We start from the raw sequence: 18232 nt of genomic DNA, 5'->3' as shown, positions 1-18232 counted from the left end.
GGCAAGAGTACTGGAGTCTTTGGATATTTTATTAACATTTTAGTGAAAGGTTTAAAATGGTGCCTGGCTCAAAAAGAATAGTTCAACAGGGATTTTCTCAAAGACTAAAAATTCTGTGATTCCATTTAAGCACCTTCCTTGCCATATTAGTGTGAAGTCTGAACATAGCCCCAGCAAAGCAAGTTTCTGCAGCCCCTTTGGGAAGCTTTGCTGTCTCCTGTTGCCTAAGATGAGAGTAGAAATACTAATGTCCAGGTGCTGGGGTTGTCACATCAAGCTATTCTACTCCAGCCCCACTTGCCAGGGGCCAGACTGCATAACGCTTGTGCACGCTTTGAACTGGACCGTCTCTGCTGGGGCAACAACGCAGTGGATGAGCACACTCTGAAGAGTAGGGGGGCCGAATCTTTGCTTTGATATTGTGAAAATCTTGCCAGTACTGGTCGGAAAGACCTGGAGGTCTGTGATAGACACAGTGACGGAGAACTTAATGAGATTCCTGAAACTTCGTTGCTAAACTTCCTGCACATCTACCTCTTTCTGCAGGGTGAAGCCATTATCAGAAGGCACTGGGTCACTTATTTGTAAGCAAAGAGCAGCCCATGGGAGTCCAGAGGCAGAGCTCAAGATGATTCTGTTGAGTCTGCCAAGTCCTGTTACCCAAATATATCCGTAAATGAGGTAAAACCTTCAAGGATGCTTTACAGACTGTCCTAGATCTGACTGCACGTGTGCTAAGTCACTTCAGTCATGTCTAACTCTTTGTGACCCTATGAACCGTAGCCTGCCAGGCTCCTCTGTCCATGGGATTCTCCAGGCAAGAATACTGGAGTGGGTTGTCATGCCCTCCTCCAGGCGATCTTCCCCCCTCCCCTAGATCTGATTACCACACAGTAAATATTTATAAATATTTGCTGTGAACACCAAAGGATGAACAAAATACAATGCTCTGATTTAATTAATCTATGAGTAAAGGGGACTTCATAAAACTTTTATTCAAAATAGAAAATAATTAGTGTTATTACAAAGGAAGTTAATAACTTCTGTGCCTTAATCTCTCTTTCAATTGGTATATATTTGCATAACGCAGTTTCTTAAATTGTGGTCCAAGAGCCTTCAGCATCATGATTATTTATCAAAGATGCTTGGTAATATACACCTTTCCAGGCACAGCCCTGTACTTACTGAACATCTCTGGGAGAAAGACCTGGGGAATATGCATTTAAAGAATTTTCTCAGGTGATTCTATGCACATTAATGGTTAAGAACCTGTTCCATAGTGCATTATAATTTATTACACTTGCCAATGTATTTTCTTCTTGTTCTTTTCCATCATAAGAAGGGCAAGCCAGATGTGTCTTTTATAGGTGAGGAAACGGAAACTTGGAGATGTTAAATTCAAGATTGTAAGTTAGTGGCAGAACTAGAATCTGAACTTGGATTTATCTGATTTCAGATTGAGTCCTTGACCTACTACTCCAATCTGTGCTGTGCCTGTACTAGGAAAAATTAAAAAAAAAAAAAGAATTAAAAGCACAAAATGACCACTTTGTTTCTGTAGGCATGTCTTTTATACAAGCAGGGCAGTTAGTACTAGGAGAAACACTGCCATCTTCTGGCCATCTGAAAGCAAAGTGTAACCTTGTTATTTTACTGATCATTTTCTCTTGCTGACCTTGATGCGCCTTTCAATGATGGATATGTTCTGAGCCATCCTCACTCACCACAGATGCATTTGAAGGACCAGTGGACCAGTCCTTTGGTCTTTAATTTTGTAGTTGCGATTTTTTTCCCTCGTAGCTGAAGTTAGCTTACTCGTCTAGGAGGGCAGATACCACAAGATTACTAGTGCCATACACACAGTAGATCCAAGGTACATTGATGAAAATGTTTTCTGGGGCCAACATATCCTGAATCTCTAGACTCTTAGTCTTTGTTTTTAATTTAAAAATATTTTTTGCTATGGTTATACAACTTTCCTGATGAATCCAATGTGCAAGTTAGAGAAGTAAAGGGAAAGAATATAGCAAATGCGTGAGATGGAGGGAAAGAAGAAGGATGGGGAAGAGCGAGGGGCAAGAGAGAGGTGATTTCAAGTGGTTGCTAGAGAAGAAGGGGAAGAGGAGAAAGCTGAGAAAATGAGGCGAGCAGGAAGGAAAGGAAAGGCTCTCCCTTCCTGGTTCGGTGGCCACTGGTGGCACCCAGTCTCCGTGTTCTGGGTTTGTCTCTCCAATAGGAGCTGATGGTTGATGACTGCAGATGTCTCACAAGGTGATTAATGTTGCCACTAGATTAGTCCCCTCTCATTAAAAAACTAAAAAAAAATATTACTGTTGGTGTCAGAAAGCTAACCCCTCTCTTCAAACATTTTTTTAACACTAGTTATTTATTTGATTGTGCCAGGTCTTGAGTTGTGGCTTGTGGGATCTTCAATCTGCAATGCAGCATGCAAACTCTTAATTGTGGCATGTGGGATCTAATTCCCTGACCAGGGGTTGAACCTGGGCTCCCTGCATTGGGAGCACAGACTCAACCACCGGACCACCAGGAAAGTCCCCTTCAAACATGCTCATGGAAGAGAAGAAGACAGAGCTTCTCTCTGCTCTGCTTAGTCTCTCCGACGTGTCCCACTCTTTAGCTTGACCCTATCTTTATCAGTGTAAGCGTTACCAGACAGATGCTTGGAATGGTGGCTAGAAATTAAATGTAGGACTTTTAAGCAAAACTTGGAAGTCTCCTGACATTCACTGGGTTTCATAGTAGACTGATCTCTTCTACCTAAAAAGCAAAGTAATTATTCCCACCACAGTAATATAAAGGGAAGCGAAGTCGCTCATTCATGCCCGACTCTTTGCGACCCCATGGACAGTAGCCTGCACCAAGCTCCTCCATCCATGGGATTTTCTAGGCAAGAGTACCGGAGTGGGTTGCCATTTCCTTCTCCAGGGAATCTTCCTGACCCAGGGATCGAACCCAGGTCAGTAAGCTGCCAACAATTTAACAGTTGGCTTACAAAATTCCTGAGTATTGAACAATTAATGCTTGTGAGCTGGTCCAAGCAGTCTTCATGGTATTGCTGAGCCATGCCTTTGGGCTGCCCGTCCTGTAATGTATTGGGTTGGCCAAAAAGTTCATAGCATTTTATGGAAAACCCAAATGAACTTTTTGGCCAACCTGATACTGTATTTTTCTACTGTCAGTTTGAGTTGGGTACCCAAAACATCCTAGCACTCCTACTGAGAACCCCCCTCCCCCTTTTACCCTCTTAGCAAGGGTCCTCCTCCCAACTACATCTTTGGCAACTCAGGGAAACCTGATCCTACCCGAGGCTCAAGATTGAGCCACATGGATTTAGCCAACCAGAACGTCTTGCCCCCTTACATAACTGTTGTCCTTCCTGGATGTTGTGATACACAGATAGGTCCAAGTAGCTTGTCGTCATCAGCCTGACAAGTACATCCATATGAAGATGGTAAATCCAAGAGAATCACAGGAAATCATGACTGGAGGCACTGGAATAGGTTAGTGCTTAAACCCACCCTATCTCTGAACTGCTAGTAAAATATGCCAGTCAATTTACATTTTGCTTATGCATCTCAGTTGGATTTTTTTTATTACTATCTGCCAAGGTATGGAGTCAGGCACCATTGGCATATACTTCATACATGTTCAATTTATTCATCATAAAACTCCAAAATGCTGAAACAATTTCCCCATTCTATAGATGGGGAAACTAAGTCTGAAAGACATTAAAATATGCATTTCTACCCTTATGGAGTGTTGTGGGCCAGAGTGAGGCACTCGGCCCGTGGCAAAGGTCATGAGGAAGGAGGCTCGACATACTCAAAGGCGGGATCGAGCCTCAGGAGTCCCCCTGGAAATCCTCGAGCATCTACCCCCATAACCAGAGCCTGCCTACTTTACTACTTTGTGCTCTCACCTACATCTCTGACTTTACGGGTGGCTGTACCCCACCACCTCTTTCGGAGAAGGAGTTAACTTAGAGCTCCAGTTAATAAAAACTACTGGGCATGACAAGAGTGTTTTAACCTACAAACTCCTCTGAAGTTTCTCTAGCCTGCCTGACAGGCTTGTCCAGCCACATGTGATTGCTCACAGCCTCCCAACCGTGAGAGGCACGAGATGCTTTAAACCTTCTAAAAACAGGTTCCTTAGAAAAGTTAGAAAACCATTAGTATAAGTATAATAGGCTGATTAGAAATTGTATTGGTGAAGGGTTTTTCATTTGTTGAGCCAATGTTTACTGCTAAGTCTCCACATCCCCTGCTCTTACACACATTAATGAATATATAGAAGAAATAAGTATTAACCTTTGATATAAATCATGTTAGACCTTAGGCTAAGTAAATTCTTTCCTTAACTAAAACCCACTATACCCTCACCCTATAGGAATGTAACTTTGTTTGGGTGGCATCTGTTTTAAGAATAATCACCCCTGGAGAAATAAGTGTCCTGGTTGACTGACCGCTGTCACAAGGAGAGGGTCATAAATTGTCAGCAGGCCCCCTGGCTAGAAGATGACGTAACACCCCTAAGACCTCTGTATACATTTGTATGAAGCACCTGACTTTGATAAAAGTCAGGACTGCTGACCCCGCGTGACTTTTGCATGACATCTCAGTGTATAAAAGTAGACCATGGAAAATAAAGAATTGGGATCAGTTTCTCAAAATACTGGTCTCCCCATGTCGCTCTCTCTCTCACTCTGGCTGAGTCTCCATCTGGAGCGCGGAACCCACCAAGCTTACTAATTTTGCGTGGGCTTCTAAGATCCGACCGGGGAGGCCTCAGTGTCTCCTCTCCTTTGGGAGAACGGAAGGACGCCTGCGGCCTACGTAAGTGGTGCAAGCTTCTTGTCTTGAAGTTTTATTGGTCTCCCGCGTAAACCAAGCTACTCAGCCTCTTTTCTCCACTGAATTTTCCTACTGAGCTATCCTCATTCTATTACTCTTTACATCTTTAATTAATATCTAATTGAAGCTATTGTATCCTGATCCTCGCCGACGCCGTCCCTGCTTCGAACTCCCTGGATCAGCCGGGGTTGGATCCCGGCAATGGAGAAAATAAACATTTAATCCCAGATCTGTAGGTCTCTAGATGTATCACAATAATAAAACTCAGGTCCACTTGGGAAATCCTACAGTCCCTATTCTTCTATTCTTATCAAAGGACTCTGTGTAACTGAAAACAACTTGAGTGTTAGTTGTAGCTTAAAAATGTAAAACAAAGCATTGTTTCTGATCACCTAATGACAAAATTGGGGCCTTTAGGGTTAGACTAGAATTGTAAGTGCACTTCTGGAGGGCCAGCCCCTCCCAATCTGAACAAATAGCAATGATCCACAACACACTTTAAAAGGAAAATGAAAAGGCACAGCCAGGCTAAAGAATAAGAAACTCTTCCTTGCTAGAAGAATGGAAAACAACTGCAAGATAATTAATGACCTGACACAAGCCAAAGCCCTGTGAGATCAATGCCCGGAAGGAAAGCAGGGCTTGTTCACAGGTTTAGTCAACAATAAATATGTCCCATTTGAGGCTGAGGACAAGAGCCAGCCTCCCTTCTTACAATCGGGGAATGAGGCAGAGCTTTCTGACTGGTGGAAGAAAGCTAAACAGAACTTCTGCCAGACATGGCCCGGGACTATGGCTTATATGGAGTTGTGGAGTTTGAGAGCTAGTAAGTCCTAGGTACAACAGCCACATGACATGGAGCTGAGCCAAGCTGACCCTAGATGCCTGAGTGAATATTGTTGTTGTTCAGTCGCTAAGCTGTGTCTTACTCTTTGTGACCCCATGGACTGCTGCACACCAGGCTCCTCCGTCTGAATATGCGACAGCTCTAATGTCACCAAGAACTGTGAGTTGCATAACACATCTATAAATCCAGTCTCAGAACTGAGGATTCTGGAAGCCCTGGTAAAAGAGGCCATGAAACTACTAGACAGATGAGACTGCAGAGAAAAGGGGTTGGGGGGGAGGTGAGGATCTGTTATTACAGAGCTCAAAAATACAAGAAGAAAATCCTTCCAGAAGAGCCACACTTCAAAATCAGTATGAAATTGCTTCAGTTAAAGTTAACAAAGCAATTCTAAAAAAGACTTTAAAATAACTATAAGATCCTCTTCTCTATAAGGAGATAGATGGTGGAATAAAATCTATTAAACTCTAATACATTGCCAATGAAAAACAAGCATAAATGAGATAAGTACAAGAGAAAATGTGAAAGAAGCACTTAGAAATGTTACGAACGATAAAGGTAGAGAATAAAATATATACCTAAGTGGATAGAATACTCCAACCTGATTAGTAAGAAAAAATAGTTAATTTAAAAAGAACAATGAGGAATTTCCCCCAAATGCAACATTTAGAGACAAATATATTAAAAATAAAAAGGTAAAAATTAGATACTCAAGAAACTTCACCAGATAATACTAAGAGTTTCAAAAGAAACTCTTATGAAAGAGAAAATAGCTGAGAATTTTCCAGACAGAACAAAAACCACAGCCCTATCTTTCTGATAAAAATTCTACACTTATTACATAGGCTAAGTAAAAATAAATCTTCACTGAAGCTCATTATAAAAATAAATCTTCACTGAAGCTCATTATAGTGAAACAGCAGAATACCAAAGACAAGGTAGGGGAAACTTTAAAACTTATCAGAGTTAAAAAATAAATATTATCTTTGAGGGAATGATATTTAGACCAACAGTAGACATTCCTTTGGCAGCAATAAATGTAAGAAGACAATAGATTAACATTTTCAAAGAGATGAGGGAAACTTGCAAGTATCCTAACATAAAATTCTGTACTCAGATAAAATACCTTTCAGGAGTGCGTGTGGAAAATTTTTAAAATTTTATTGATTCTATAACTTATCTAGACAGCTGTGCAGAAACTGATTCGATAGCTAAAAATTTCTGATCAAATCAGAGTTAGGAGAGCTCCATGTGCAAGCCAATGGGGAAGACCAAGCTGTTTGTGTAAGCATGTCTCACTGTGTGATCTATGACCTCCTTCTGCAAATGAACTTTTCCTTCCGGCTCACAGGTGATACTCTTCCCCATGATGTCTGCCACCAAGAAGACCAGATCATGTTCACCACAGTAAGGGTGATCTTGAACCAAGGGCCATCTCAGACTCTGGAACATGGTTGTAACTATTCGGAACAGTCACACTCAAGTGAAATTATGAGGGCAAGAGCCATGCCACCAAGTCCAAAGACCTTCTCAACTTCCCTCGTCCTCCCAAAGGAACCTGAAATTCTTGGATTGGAGCTCACCAGAGAGGGTACAGGGTGTTCTATGACTCAAGTTCACCTTGCAAAGTACAAGGCATACCTCAGAGATATCGTGGACTCTGCTTTAGATTACTGCAATAAAGCAAATATTGCAAAAAAAGGCAAGTCGCACAAATTATGGGGTCACCCAGTGCATGTAAAAGTTATGTTTATACTATACTTTAGTCTATTTAGTGTGCATTAGCATTATGTCTAAAAAAATTTATAAACACTAATTTTTAAACGTTTTATTGCTAAAAAATGCTAACCATCATCTGAACCTCCAGCAAGTTTTATATATATATACATATATATATATATATATATATGTATATATATTGGCAGCAGATGGCTCAGATGGTAAAGAATCTGCTTGCAATGCAGGAGTGGTAGTGGTTTAGTTGCTAAGTCATGTCCGACTTTTGTGAACCCATGAACTGTAGCCTGCTAGGCTCCTTTGTCCATGGGATCCTCCAGGCAAGAATGCAGGAGTGGGTTGCAATTTCCTTCTCCAGAGGATCTTCCCGACCCAGGAATCGAACCCAGGTCTCCTGCATTTCAGGCAGATTCTTTACTGACTGAGCTATCAGGGAAGACCAGCAATGCAGGAGACCCAAGTTCAATCCCTGAGTCAGGAAGATCCCCTGGAAAAGGGAATGGCAACATATTCTGTAGTATTCTTGCCTGGAAAATTCCATGGACAGAGAAGCCTGGCAGGCTTTATAGTCCATGGGGTTGCAAAGAGTTGGACATGACTGAGCAACTAACACTTTCACTTTCACTTTTCACAACATCAGAGATCACTGATCACAGTTCAGCTCAGTTCACACGCTCAATCGTGTCCGACTCTTTGTGACCCATGGACTGCAACACACCAGGCCTCCCTGTCCTTCACCAACTCCTGGAGTTTACTCAAACTCATGTCTATAGAGTCAGTGATGCCATCCAACCATCTCATCCTCCGTCGTCCCCTTCTTCTCCCACCTTCAATCTTTCCCAGCATCAGGTTCTTTTCAAATGAGTCAGTTTTTCACATGAGGTGGCCAAAGAATTCGAGTTTCAGCTTCAGCATCAGTCCTTCCAATGAATTTTCAGAACTGATTTCCTTTAGGATGGACTGGTTGGATCTCCTTGCTGTCCAAGGGACTCTCAAGAGTCTTCTCTAACACCACAGTTCAAAAGCATCAATTCTTCGGTGCTCAGCTTTCTTCACAGTCCAACTCTCACAACCATACATGACTACGGGAAAACCATAGCTTTGACTAGACAGACCTTTGTTGGCAAAGTAATGTCTCTGCTTTTTAATAAGCTGTCTAGGTTGGTCATAACTTTTATTCCAAGGTGCAAGCATGTTTTAATTTCATGGCTGTCACCATCTGTAGTGATTTTGGAGCCCAGAAGAATAAAGTCGATCACTGTTTTCCCATCTACTTGCCATGAAGTGATGGGACCAGATGTCATGATCTTAGTTTTCTGAATGTTGAGTTTTAAGCCAAATTTTTCACTCTCCTCTTTCACTTTCATCAAGAGGCTCTTTGGTTCTTCACTTTCTGCCATAAGGTGTCATCTGCATAAGTGAGGTTATTGCTATTCTCCTGGCAATCTTGATTCCAGGTTGTCCACCCTTTCTCATGATGTACTCTGCATATGTGTTAAATAGACAGGGTGACAATATACAGCCTTGACGTATCCCTTTCCCTATTTGGAACCAGTCGTTGTTACATGTTCAGTTCTAACTGTTGCTTCCTGACCGGCACACAGATTTCTCAAGAGGAAGGTCAGGTGGTCTAGTATTCCCATCTCTTTCAGAATTTTCCATTGTGTTCCATTGTGTTTATTGTGATCCACACAGTCAAAGGCTGTGGCATAGTCAATAAAGTAGAAATAGATGTTTTTCTGGAACTCTCTTGCTTTTTCGATGATCCAGCAGATGTTGGCAATTTGATCTCTGGTTCCTCTGCCTTTTCTAAAACCAGCTTGAACATCAGGAGGTTCACAGTTCATGCACTGTTGAAGCATGGTTTGGAGAATTTTGAGCATTATTTTGCTAGCATGTGAGATAAGTGCAACTGTGTGGTAGTTTAAGCATTCTTTAGCATTGCCTTTCTTTGGGATTGGAATGAAAACTGTCCTTTTCCAGTCCTGTGGCCTCTGATGAGTTTTCCAAATTTGTTGGCATATTGAGTGCAGCACTTTCACAGCACCATCTTTTAGCATTTGAAAGAGCTCCACTGGAATTCCATCACCTCCACTAGCTTTGTTCATAGTGATGCTTCCTAAGGCCCACTTGACTTTGCATTCCAGGATGTCTGGCTCTAGGTCAGTGATCACACCATCGTGATTATCTGGGTTGTGAAGATCTTTTTTGTACAGTTCTTCTATGTATTCCTGCCACCTCTTCTTAATATCTTCTGCCTCTGTTAGGTCCATACCATTTTGTCCTTTATTGTGCTCATCTTTGCATGAAATATTTCCTTGGTATCTCTAATTTTCTTGAAGAGATCTCTAGTCTTTCCCATTCTATTGTTTTCCTCTATTTCTTTGCATTTATCACCAAGGAAGGCTTTCTTATCTCTCCTTGCTTTTCTTTGGAACTCTGCATTCAAATGGGTATATCTTTCCTTTTCTCCTTTGTCTTTGTCTTTCTATTCTCTTCTTTTCGTAGCTGTTTGTAAGGCCTCCTCTGACAACCATTTGCCTTTTTGCATTTCTTTTTCTTGGGGACAGTCTTGATCACTGCCTCCTATACAATGTCACGAACCTTCATCCATAGCTCTTCAAGCACTCTATCAGATCTAATCCCTTGAATCTATTTCTCACTTCCACTGTATAGTTGTAATGGATTTGATTTAGATCATACCTGAATGATCTAGTGGTTTTCCCTATTTTCTTCAATTTAAGTCTGAATTTGGCAATAAGGAGTTCATCATCTTAGCCACAATCAGCTCCTGGTCTTGTTTTTGCTGACTGTATAGAGCTTCTCCATCTTTGGCTGCAAAGAATATAATCAATCTGATTTCAGTGTTGACTATCTGGTGATGTCCATGTGTACAGTCTTCTCTTGTGTTGTTGGAAGAGGGTGCTTGCTATGACCAGTGTGTTCTCTTGGCAAAACTCTATTAGCCTTTGCCCTGCTTCATTCCGTACTCCAAGGCCAAATTTGCCTGTTACTCCAGGTGTTTCTTGACTTCCTACTTTTCCTACTTCCTACTTTTTCCCCTATAATGAAAAGGACATCTTTTTTGGGTGTTAGTTCTAGAAGGTCTTGTAAGTCTCCATAGAATGATTCAACTTTGACTTCTTCAGCATTACTGGTCAGGGCATAGTCTTGGATTACTGTGATACTGAATGGTTTGCCTTGTAAATGAACAGAGATCATTCTGTTGTTTTTATGACTGCATCCAAGTACTGCATTTTGGATTTTTTTGTTGACTACGATGGCTACTCCATTTCATCCAAGGGATTCTTGCCCACAGTAGTAGATATAATGGTCCTCTGAGTTAAATTTACCCATTCCAGTCCATTTTAGTTAGCTGATTCCTAGAATGTCGACATGCACTCTTGCCATCTCCCATTTGACCACTTCCAATTTGCCTTGATTCATGGACCTAACATTCCAGGTTCCTATGTAGTACTGCTCTTTACAGCATCGGACTTTACTTCCATCACCAGTCACATCCACAACTCCGTGCTGTTTTTGCTTTGGCTCCATCTCTTCATTCTTTCTGTAGTTAGTTCTCCACTGATTTCCAGTAGCATACTGGGCACCTACTAACCTGGGGAATTATCTTTCAGTGTCCTATCTTTTTGCATTTTCATACTGTTCATGGGGTTCTCAAGGCAAGAATGCTGAAGTGGTTTGCCATTTTCTTCTCCAGTTGACCACGTTTTGTATCCACCATGACCAATCCATCTTGGATGGCCCTACATGGCATCGTTCATAGTTTCATTGAGTTAAACAAGGCTGTGGTCCATGTGATCAGATTGGTTAGTTTTCTTGGATTGTGGTTTTCAGTCTGTCTGCCCTCTGATGGAGAAGGATAAATGGCTTATGGGACCTTCCTGATGGGAGAGACTGACTGAGGGGGAAACTGGGTCTTGCTCCAATGGGCGGGGCCATGCTCAGTAAATCTTTAATCCAATTTTTTGTTGAAGGGTGGGGCTGTGTTCCCTCCCTGTTATTTGACCTAAGACCAAACTATGGTGGAGGTAATGAAGATAATGGTGACCTCCTTCAAAAGATCCCATGCACACACCGCTACACTCAGTGCCCCCGACTCTGCAGTAGGCCACTGCTGACCCACATGACCCATGTGTCTGACCCATGTGTCTCTGCCAGAGACACATGGACACTCATGGGCAAGTCTGGGTCAGTCTCTTGTGGGGTCACTGCTCCTTTCTCCTGGGTCCTGATGCACACAAGCTTCTCTTTGTGCCCTCCCAGAGTCTGTCTCCCCAGTCCTGTGTAAGTTCTGTTGGCTCTATGGTGGGGTTAATGGCGACCTCCTCCAAGAGGGCTTATGCCATACCCAGGTCTACTGCACCCAGAGCCCCTGCCCCTGAAGCAGTCCACTGCTGACTGTACCTCCTCAGGAGACACCCAAAAATAGTTCTGTCTCAGTCTGTGTGGGGTCTCTGGGTCCTGGTGCGCACAAGGTTTGTTTGAGCCCTCTGAGCATCTCTGGTTGGTATGGGATTTGATTCTAATCACAGATTACCATAGTAAATAAATCATCATGAGAAAGTCCAAGATATTGATACTGCAAGAATTACCAAAATGAGCACGAAGTGAGCAAATTCTGTTAGAAAAATATGACACCAATAGTCTTGCTCGATGCAGGGTTGCCACAAAACCTGTTGGGAAAAATCACAATATCTGTAAAATGCAATAAAGTGAAGCACAACATACTGAGATGTGGCCATAGGACTTCTGCTTTTGGCCATGAAGATGAACTAGTTGCCCCACTGTTGTCTAGAACTAGAAAACCAGATAATAGAGTACAGATTGTCCCTTAGAGGATAGAAACTAATGAGGTGACCCTTATGATCACTCAGACCTTCTGCCCACAGGCTCTTTTCAGACCCGGGTACAGGAGGAACTCTAAGCAGAGAATAGTCTTCTTATCAAGTTGAGGGGCACAGGGTAGTATTTAGGAGGCTGAGGCTGCCAGACTTTTCAGAACAGAGTACTGAAAAGAAGGAAGTTACACAGAAAAAGAGTTCCAGAAATCTGTGCAGAGATTCTTTGAAACCTTTGGCTGTTACTATGTGCAGAGATAAGACTCTGAGAGCCAGCAAAGAACAGCTGTGGGTGCTGTAAGCAGAACAATTCCCAGCAATGACATGGGGGTGGGAGATGTTGACACTCCAACCAACCAGAGTAAAGAGAAGCCCTTGAAAAGATGGTGAAAGTACTGGACTCTAGTAGTAGGGCTAAACCAGCCATAGAGTTAAATTTGCAGACCTGCCCTAATAAAGATAGAGACCTGAACTATCAACACCATAGCCACTAGCCACCAGCTGTTGAATCTTTGAAATGCAGCCAGTCCAAACTAGAGATGTGTTTAAAACTGTAACTAAAATACAAACCAGATTTTGAAGGCTTTACTAGGAAAAAAAAGAAAGAATGCAAATAATCTCATTAATAGTTTTTATATTGCATACATGTTGAAATGATGACATGCTGGAGTCCAGCTCCAGCAGCCAGGGAATCAGCCTGAAGGGTTGAGTGGTGTTGGCGGACGATGATGTAGCCTCTGACTCACAGTACGGAACTACATGTTTATTTCAAGCTTCAGGTTTTCTTTTCTACTTTGACAAAAGCATTAGGTCAGAGGTTTGACATTTTTAGTTTTCCCCACCCAGATTTATTGTCTCCAGAAATCACTGTTGTCCTACAAACTGAGTTCCTGCTTCAGTGATTCTCTCAGAATCAGCTTTACTATCTATTATCTGGAGAAGGCAATGGCAACCCACTCCAGCACTCTTGCCTGGAAAATCCCATGGATGGAGGAGCCTGGTAGGCTGCAGTCCATGGGGTCGCTGGGAGTCAGACACGACTGAGCGACTTCACTTTCACTTTTCACTTTCATGCATTGGAGAAGGAAATGGCAGCCCACTCCAGTGTTCTTGCCTGGAGAATCCCAGGGACAGGGAGCCTGGTGGGCTCCCGTCTATGGGGTCACACAGAGTTGGACACGACTGAAGCAACTTCGCAGCAGCAGCAGCAGCAGCATCTATTACCTACTTTCTCTTATGTGTCCTATACTTAACTTGTGATTACATTGTTAACTCATGCCACATTCCTCAGTTTCTTTCTTATCTTTCTAAATCCTGTTTGCCCCTAGCATCTTAAGATCACTATCTCCTAAAAAGGCTTCTAGCTATTCTTAATTATTCCTAAACCCTAAACTCAGCAAACTTCTTTTGCCATAAATATTTCCCTCACAAGCAGGTCTCAGATAACAATCCTTCTCATGGCCTCAAGCTGCAGGCTATGTGCTCATCCTGGAACATTCTTTGTAAAGATCCTTGAACAAATGTCAATGGTTACTTTATAGATTATTTTCTGGGCACAACTGCAGAAGGCTTTGTGCTTTCTCATGCTTCTCTCAAACACCTTAACATTCTTTCCAGCCAACTCAACCGAAGAAAGGAAAGAACAAGTCAGAATCACAAGGCCTAACTCCTTCATCCCCGGACTGTGCCTGCGAGATGAGGAGAGGGGGTTGGGGCCGTGCCTCCATTTTGTCAGTAATGTGTAACCCAGCTCCCAACAATAACATTTGGGAAATAATGGACTAAACAAAATGTATTATTAAAATTAAATTTTAAAAAAGAGAGATAGTCCAGTGGTCGTTACGGAGCCAGAAATAAAAAGTATGCAGGAAGGAATATTTCAAAATCCCCATTTAGCTTTCTTACCAATAAAACAAATCCTTTGAACTATTTACTTTTTTCTTTTTCTTATATATTTCCAGTTATCCCCCGTCCCTGGGATTCTCCAGGCAAGAACACTGGAGTGGGTTGCCATTTCCTTCTCCAAGGCATGAAAGTGAAAAGTGAAAGTGAAGTCGCTCAGTCGTGTCTGACTCCCAGCGACCCCATGGACTGCAGCCAACTAGGCTCCTCCGTCCATGGGATTTTCCAGGCAAGAATACTGGAGTGGGGTGCCATTGCCTTCTCCATAGTTTCTGCTATATAACAAAGTAAATCAGTTATACATACACATATATCCCCTCCCTCGTAAGCCTCCCTCCCACCCATCTAGGTCATCTCAGAGCACTCAGCTGAGCTACCTGTGCTATACAGCAGGTTCCCACTAGCTATCTATTTTACACATGGTACTGTAATATAGGATACTACCCAGGTAGTGCTAGTGGTAAAGAACCCACCTGTCAATGCAAGAGACATAAGAGATGCAGCTTCGCTCCCTGGGTTGGGAAGATACCCTGGAGGAGGAAATAGCAACCCACTCCAGTTTTCTTGCCTGAAGAATCCATGGACAGAGGAGCCTAGAAGGCTAGAGTCCACAGGGTTGCAAAGAGTCGGACGTGACTGAAGTGACACAGCATGCACGCACCATATATATATCAATGCTGCTGCTGCTGCTGCTAAGTCACTTCAGTCGTGTCCGACTCTGTGTGACCCCATAGACGGCAGCCCACCAGGCTCCCCCGTCCCTGGGATTCTCCAGGCAAGAACACTGGAGTGGGTTGCCATTTCCTTCTCCACTGCAGGAAAGTGAAAATTGAAAGTGAATTCGCTCAGTCGTGTCTGACTCTTCGAGACCCCATGGACTGCAGCCCACCAGGCTCCTCCATCCATGGGATTCTCCAGGCAAGAGTACTGGAGTGGGGTGCCAGTGCCTTCTCCATATATCAATGCTACTCTCCCAATTTGTCTCACCCTCCTTTCCCTGCCTATGTCTACACGTCTGTTCTCTACATCTGCATCTCTATTCCTGCTCTGCAAATGCGTTCATCGGTACCATTTTTCTAGATTTCACTTACATGTGTCAGTATACAACACTTCTAGTGCCTAATATATAATCTTGTCATGGTAAGTCCTCACATAATAAGTAATTATGTGTTGTTTAGGAGATATATTCTTAGAGTAGCAGCCTATGGAGGAAATGACTTAACCACTAAAAGCCTTTAAAAAGGAAATACCTCCTGAGAGATCAGAGAATGGATGAAAGATTAATGAACAGGTTACAGTTAGTAATAAATAGAAAAAAGGAAAATAAAAAGCAAGGTCCCACCAAAAAAGAGATAACCAGAAATACCAAAAACATGATTTTAATAAAATATTTTTACTTATATTTTCTATTTCCAGACATAAAGAGAAAACATCTTCCATCAATGGAAGCTCTTTAGGTAGTTTGGAGCATCTGCTTCAGCTTATAACTTACAACTATACAAATATAAATAGTATTTATTAACATTCACAGTTAATACAAACTTTCAAAAGTGTTTAAATGTAAAAGCAAGGAAGTGATAGTGGGGAGAGGGGCTTGTCTAAGAAGCTACAGAAAACAACAGAAGCAATTCTTAACACCTAGTATGATTTCTGGAGAAGGCAATGGCACCCCACTCCAGTACTCTTGCCTGGAAAATCCCATGGATGGAGGAGCCCTGCAATCCATGGGATTTCGGAGTCGGACATGACTGGGCGACTTCATTTTCACTTTTCACTTTCATGCCTTGGAGAAGGAAATGGCAACCCACTCCAGTGTTCTTGCCTGGAGAATCCCAGGGACGCGGGAGCCTAGTGGGCTGCCGCCTACGGGGTCCCACAGAGTCGGACATGACTGAAGCGATTTAGCAGCAGCAGCAGTATGATTTCACTTCTGCTGTGTATAAGCTGACTTTACACTAACAGAGAACACATGGCAAGTTACTGAGTACTTTGTGGGGGATGGAACAAAATAAGAATCTATCTTATCAGCTTTGATGATAGACATGGGCTCATGATATGCCACAAAGCTACCTTCCATAAGAGCAGCTGGTCTCTCCAAACCAAGCTAGATGTTTCTAAGGGCAGCCCCAGTTTTTCACGAATCATTCAGTGTTTCTTAGAAAGTCCTTTCAAGTCTGGGGATACACAGTCTACCAGGATGCACATCAAGGTGAAAACAGAGAGATGACAGTGATCTAATAATTCTTTCCTGATCAAAATGTTTGACACCTGAGAAAGAAGTGGGTTATTTGATCCAAGTGACAAATATAAAATATTCAAGCATTATAACTGAGTCTGCATTTTCTATGTGAATCCAAAATGGAAATATTTCACTATGAAAGGCCAATAAACTGTGTAAAGATTATTTGTGCAATAATCTGTGTAAAGATCTTAATCCTTATTAAATTTTACGTTCAGAGGATATGTGCAGGTTTTCCCTGAATATACTCCTCTCAAAGGTGTAAACAAAATTTATAAATATGGCAAAATCTCTAGAATTATCAGTGGAGCTGGGGAGGTAATTTAGAGGCAGTTGATCACATCGACTAATTCATGGAATGGGGTCAACCTGTGGATAGGCATGTGTGTTCACATACATTAATTACCTTCACACTGACAGGATCATATGTTACACACTTGAGCATGATCTCAATCTTTGAATTCACGCTTTTTTAGACACTTAACAGGCAAGAAGATGAACATGGGTATTTACTCTCACCAGCATTCATCTCCCCAACTAGACTTTAAAAATCCTTGAAAGCAGAATCATGAAATGCTAAAAGCTATTAGCCCTACAAATAGCTTTGAGCAAATATATTAGCTCTACAAATCTAATAAATGAAAAAAGAAAACACACCCAGTAAAAAGCCAAGCCAAGCAATATCTATAGCTACTCAGAACTTATTTGAACATATTTAGAATATTTAGTATATTCTCAGAACTGAGTTAGTTGTTTTTCACTTTAAACCAAGTTTTCATTTTCATTTTGCAAGTTTGCATTTTCACGTTCATTAGTAATGTCCTTCATGACTATGTCACAAATTTTCTCTGCAAGAGCTTTTGGGAGACTTTTAGTCAAAGTGCAATATGCATTTTTCTTCCCATGACTTTGATACCAATTTCGGAGCAGTTGGACCTTCTGTTCAGCTGTTTCATGGACATTGTCATGCATGATATCATCTATTTTGGCTTCCTCCATACCGTTCTTCCGAACAAACTCTTTAACTTCAGTTATTCTCATTTGTTCAGCAATACTAGGGATATATTTACCCAAGTCAACATCTAAAAAATAGAGAACAGTCTCTGAAAATTTGTTTTTCTAAACAAAATTCCCACTTTTGAAAAACCATAGTTATTTCTCTTCTTACTGTACTTAAGAATATGGGTAAGTCCTAGACATCTAAAGAGCCATTTGGGGAAAAATAAAAACAGAAACAACCTTGAGTTCTTATCCCAGCTCCTTCTATGTCCCCAGTAATTTGCTCTGTACCCTGGGCAAGATACATAACATCTCTGCATCTTCTTTTATCATCTATATAATAAGAGGGCTGGAAGTGCTCATTTCTAATGCCTTCATGGACCTGATGATCAATGATCCACAAATATAAAAGGCAGGCCAAGGGTTTATGACCATCTTATCACTGACTCACTGGAACTAGGATACACCAAGAGTAAGTATACAACTGAGTCTACAATTCAGATTACCTAGGAGTTTAGGCAGAGTTTTTCTATACTATACCCAACTGCTTGTGAAGGAAAACAAAGCTGTAAGAATATAGCATCTTATGTTACCTGACTTATTTTTAATAATGAGCATTAGTTATAAATTTAAACACACTGCCTAAGAAACCCTTGTTAGTGAGCAGGAAGAAGTGCAGCCTCAAGGAATAGCAAGACCCCACAATGTGCCACTGAAATTTACAACATTATTTTAACTGCAAAATTAGCCTGTTACTCCCAAGGAAGCCATC

General features: G+C 41.8%; 1 protein-coding gene across 4 annotated transcripts in view; it reads right to left on the bottom strand.

Annotated features, from left to right (window-relative positions):
• Positions 1–970: 970 nt before the first annotated feature.
• FAS (Fas cell surface death receptor) overlaps positions 971–18232 on the bottom strand; it is a 50411-nt gene continuing 33149 nt past the window's right edge. For 2 of the 4 annotated variants that reach the window (XM_061402739.1, XM_061402740.1), the window contains exon 9: positions 15586–17543. In XM_061402739.1, the coding sequence (XP_061258723.1) occupies positions 17224–17543 (320 nt within the window). In that variant the 3' untranslated portion in view covers positions 15586–17223. Of the gene's footprint in view, positions 1820–11650; positions 12156–15585; positions 17544–18232 lie in introns of those variants that run through there. The other 2 variants (XM_061402742.1, XM_061402741.1) reach the window with 2 other exon arrangements.

This window comes from Bos javanicus, chromosome 26 (assembly GCF_032452875.1).
Source record: "Bos javanicus breed banteng chromosome 26, ARS-OSU_banteng_1.0, whole genome shotgun sequence".
In the NCBI taxonomy this organism is placed as follows: Eukaryota; Metazoa; Chordata; class Mammalia; order Artiodactyla; family Bovidae; genus Bos; species Bos javanicus.
The sequence above is the reverse complement of the archived record's forward strand: the minus strand, read 5'-3'. Positions and strand labels throughout refer to the sequence as shown.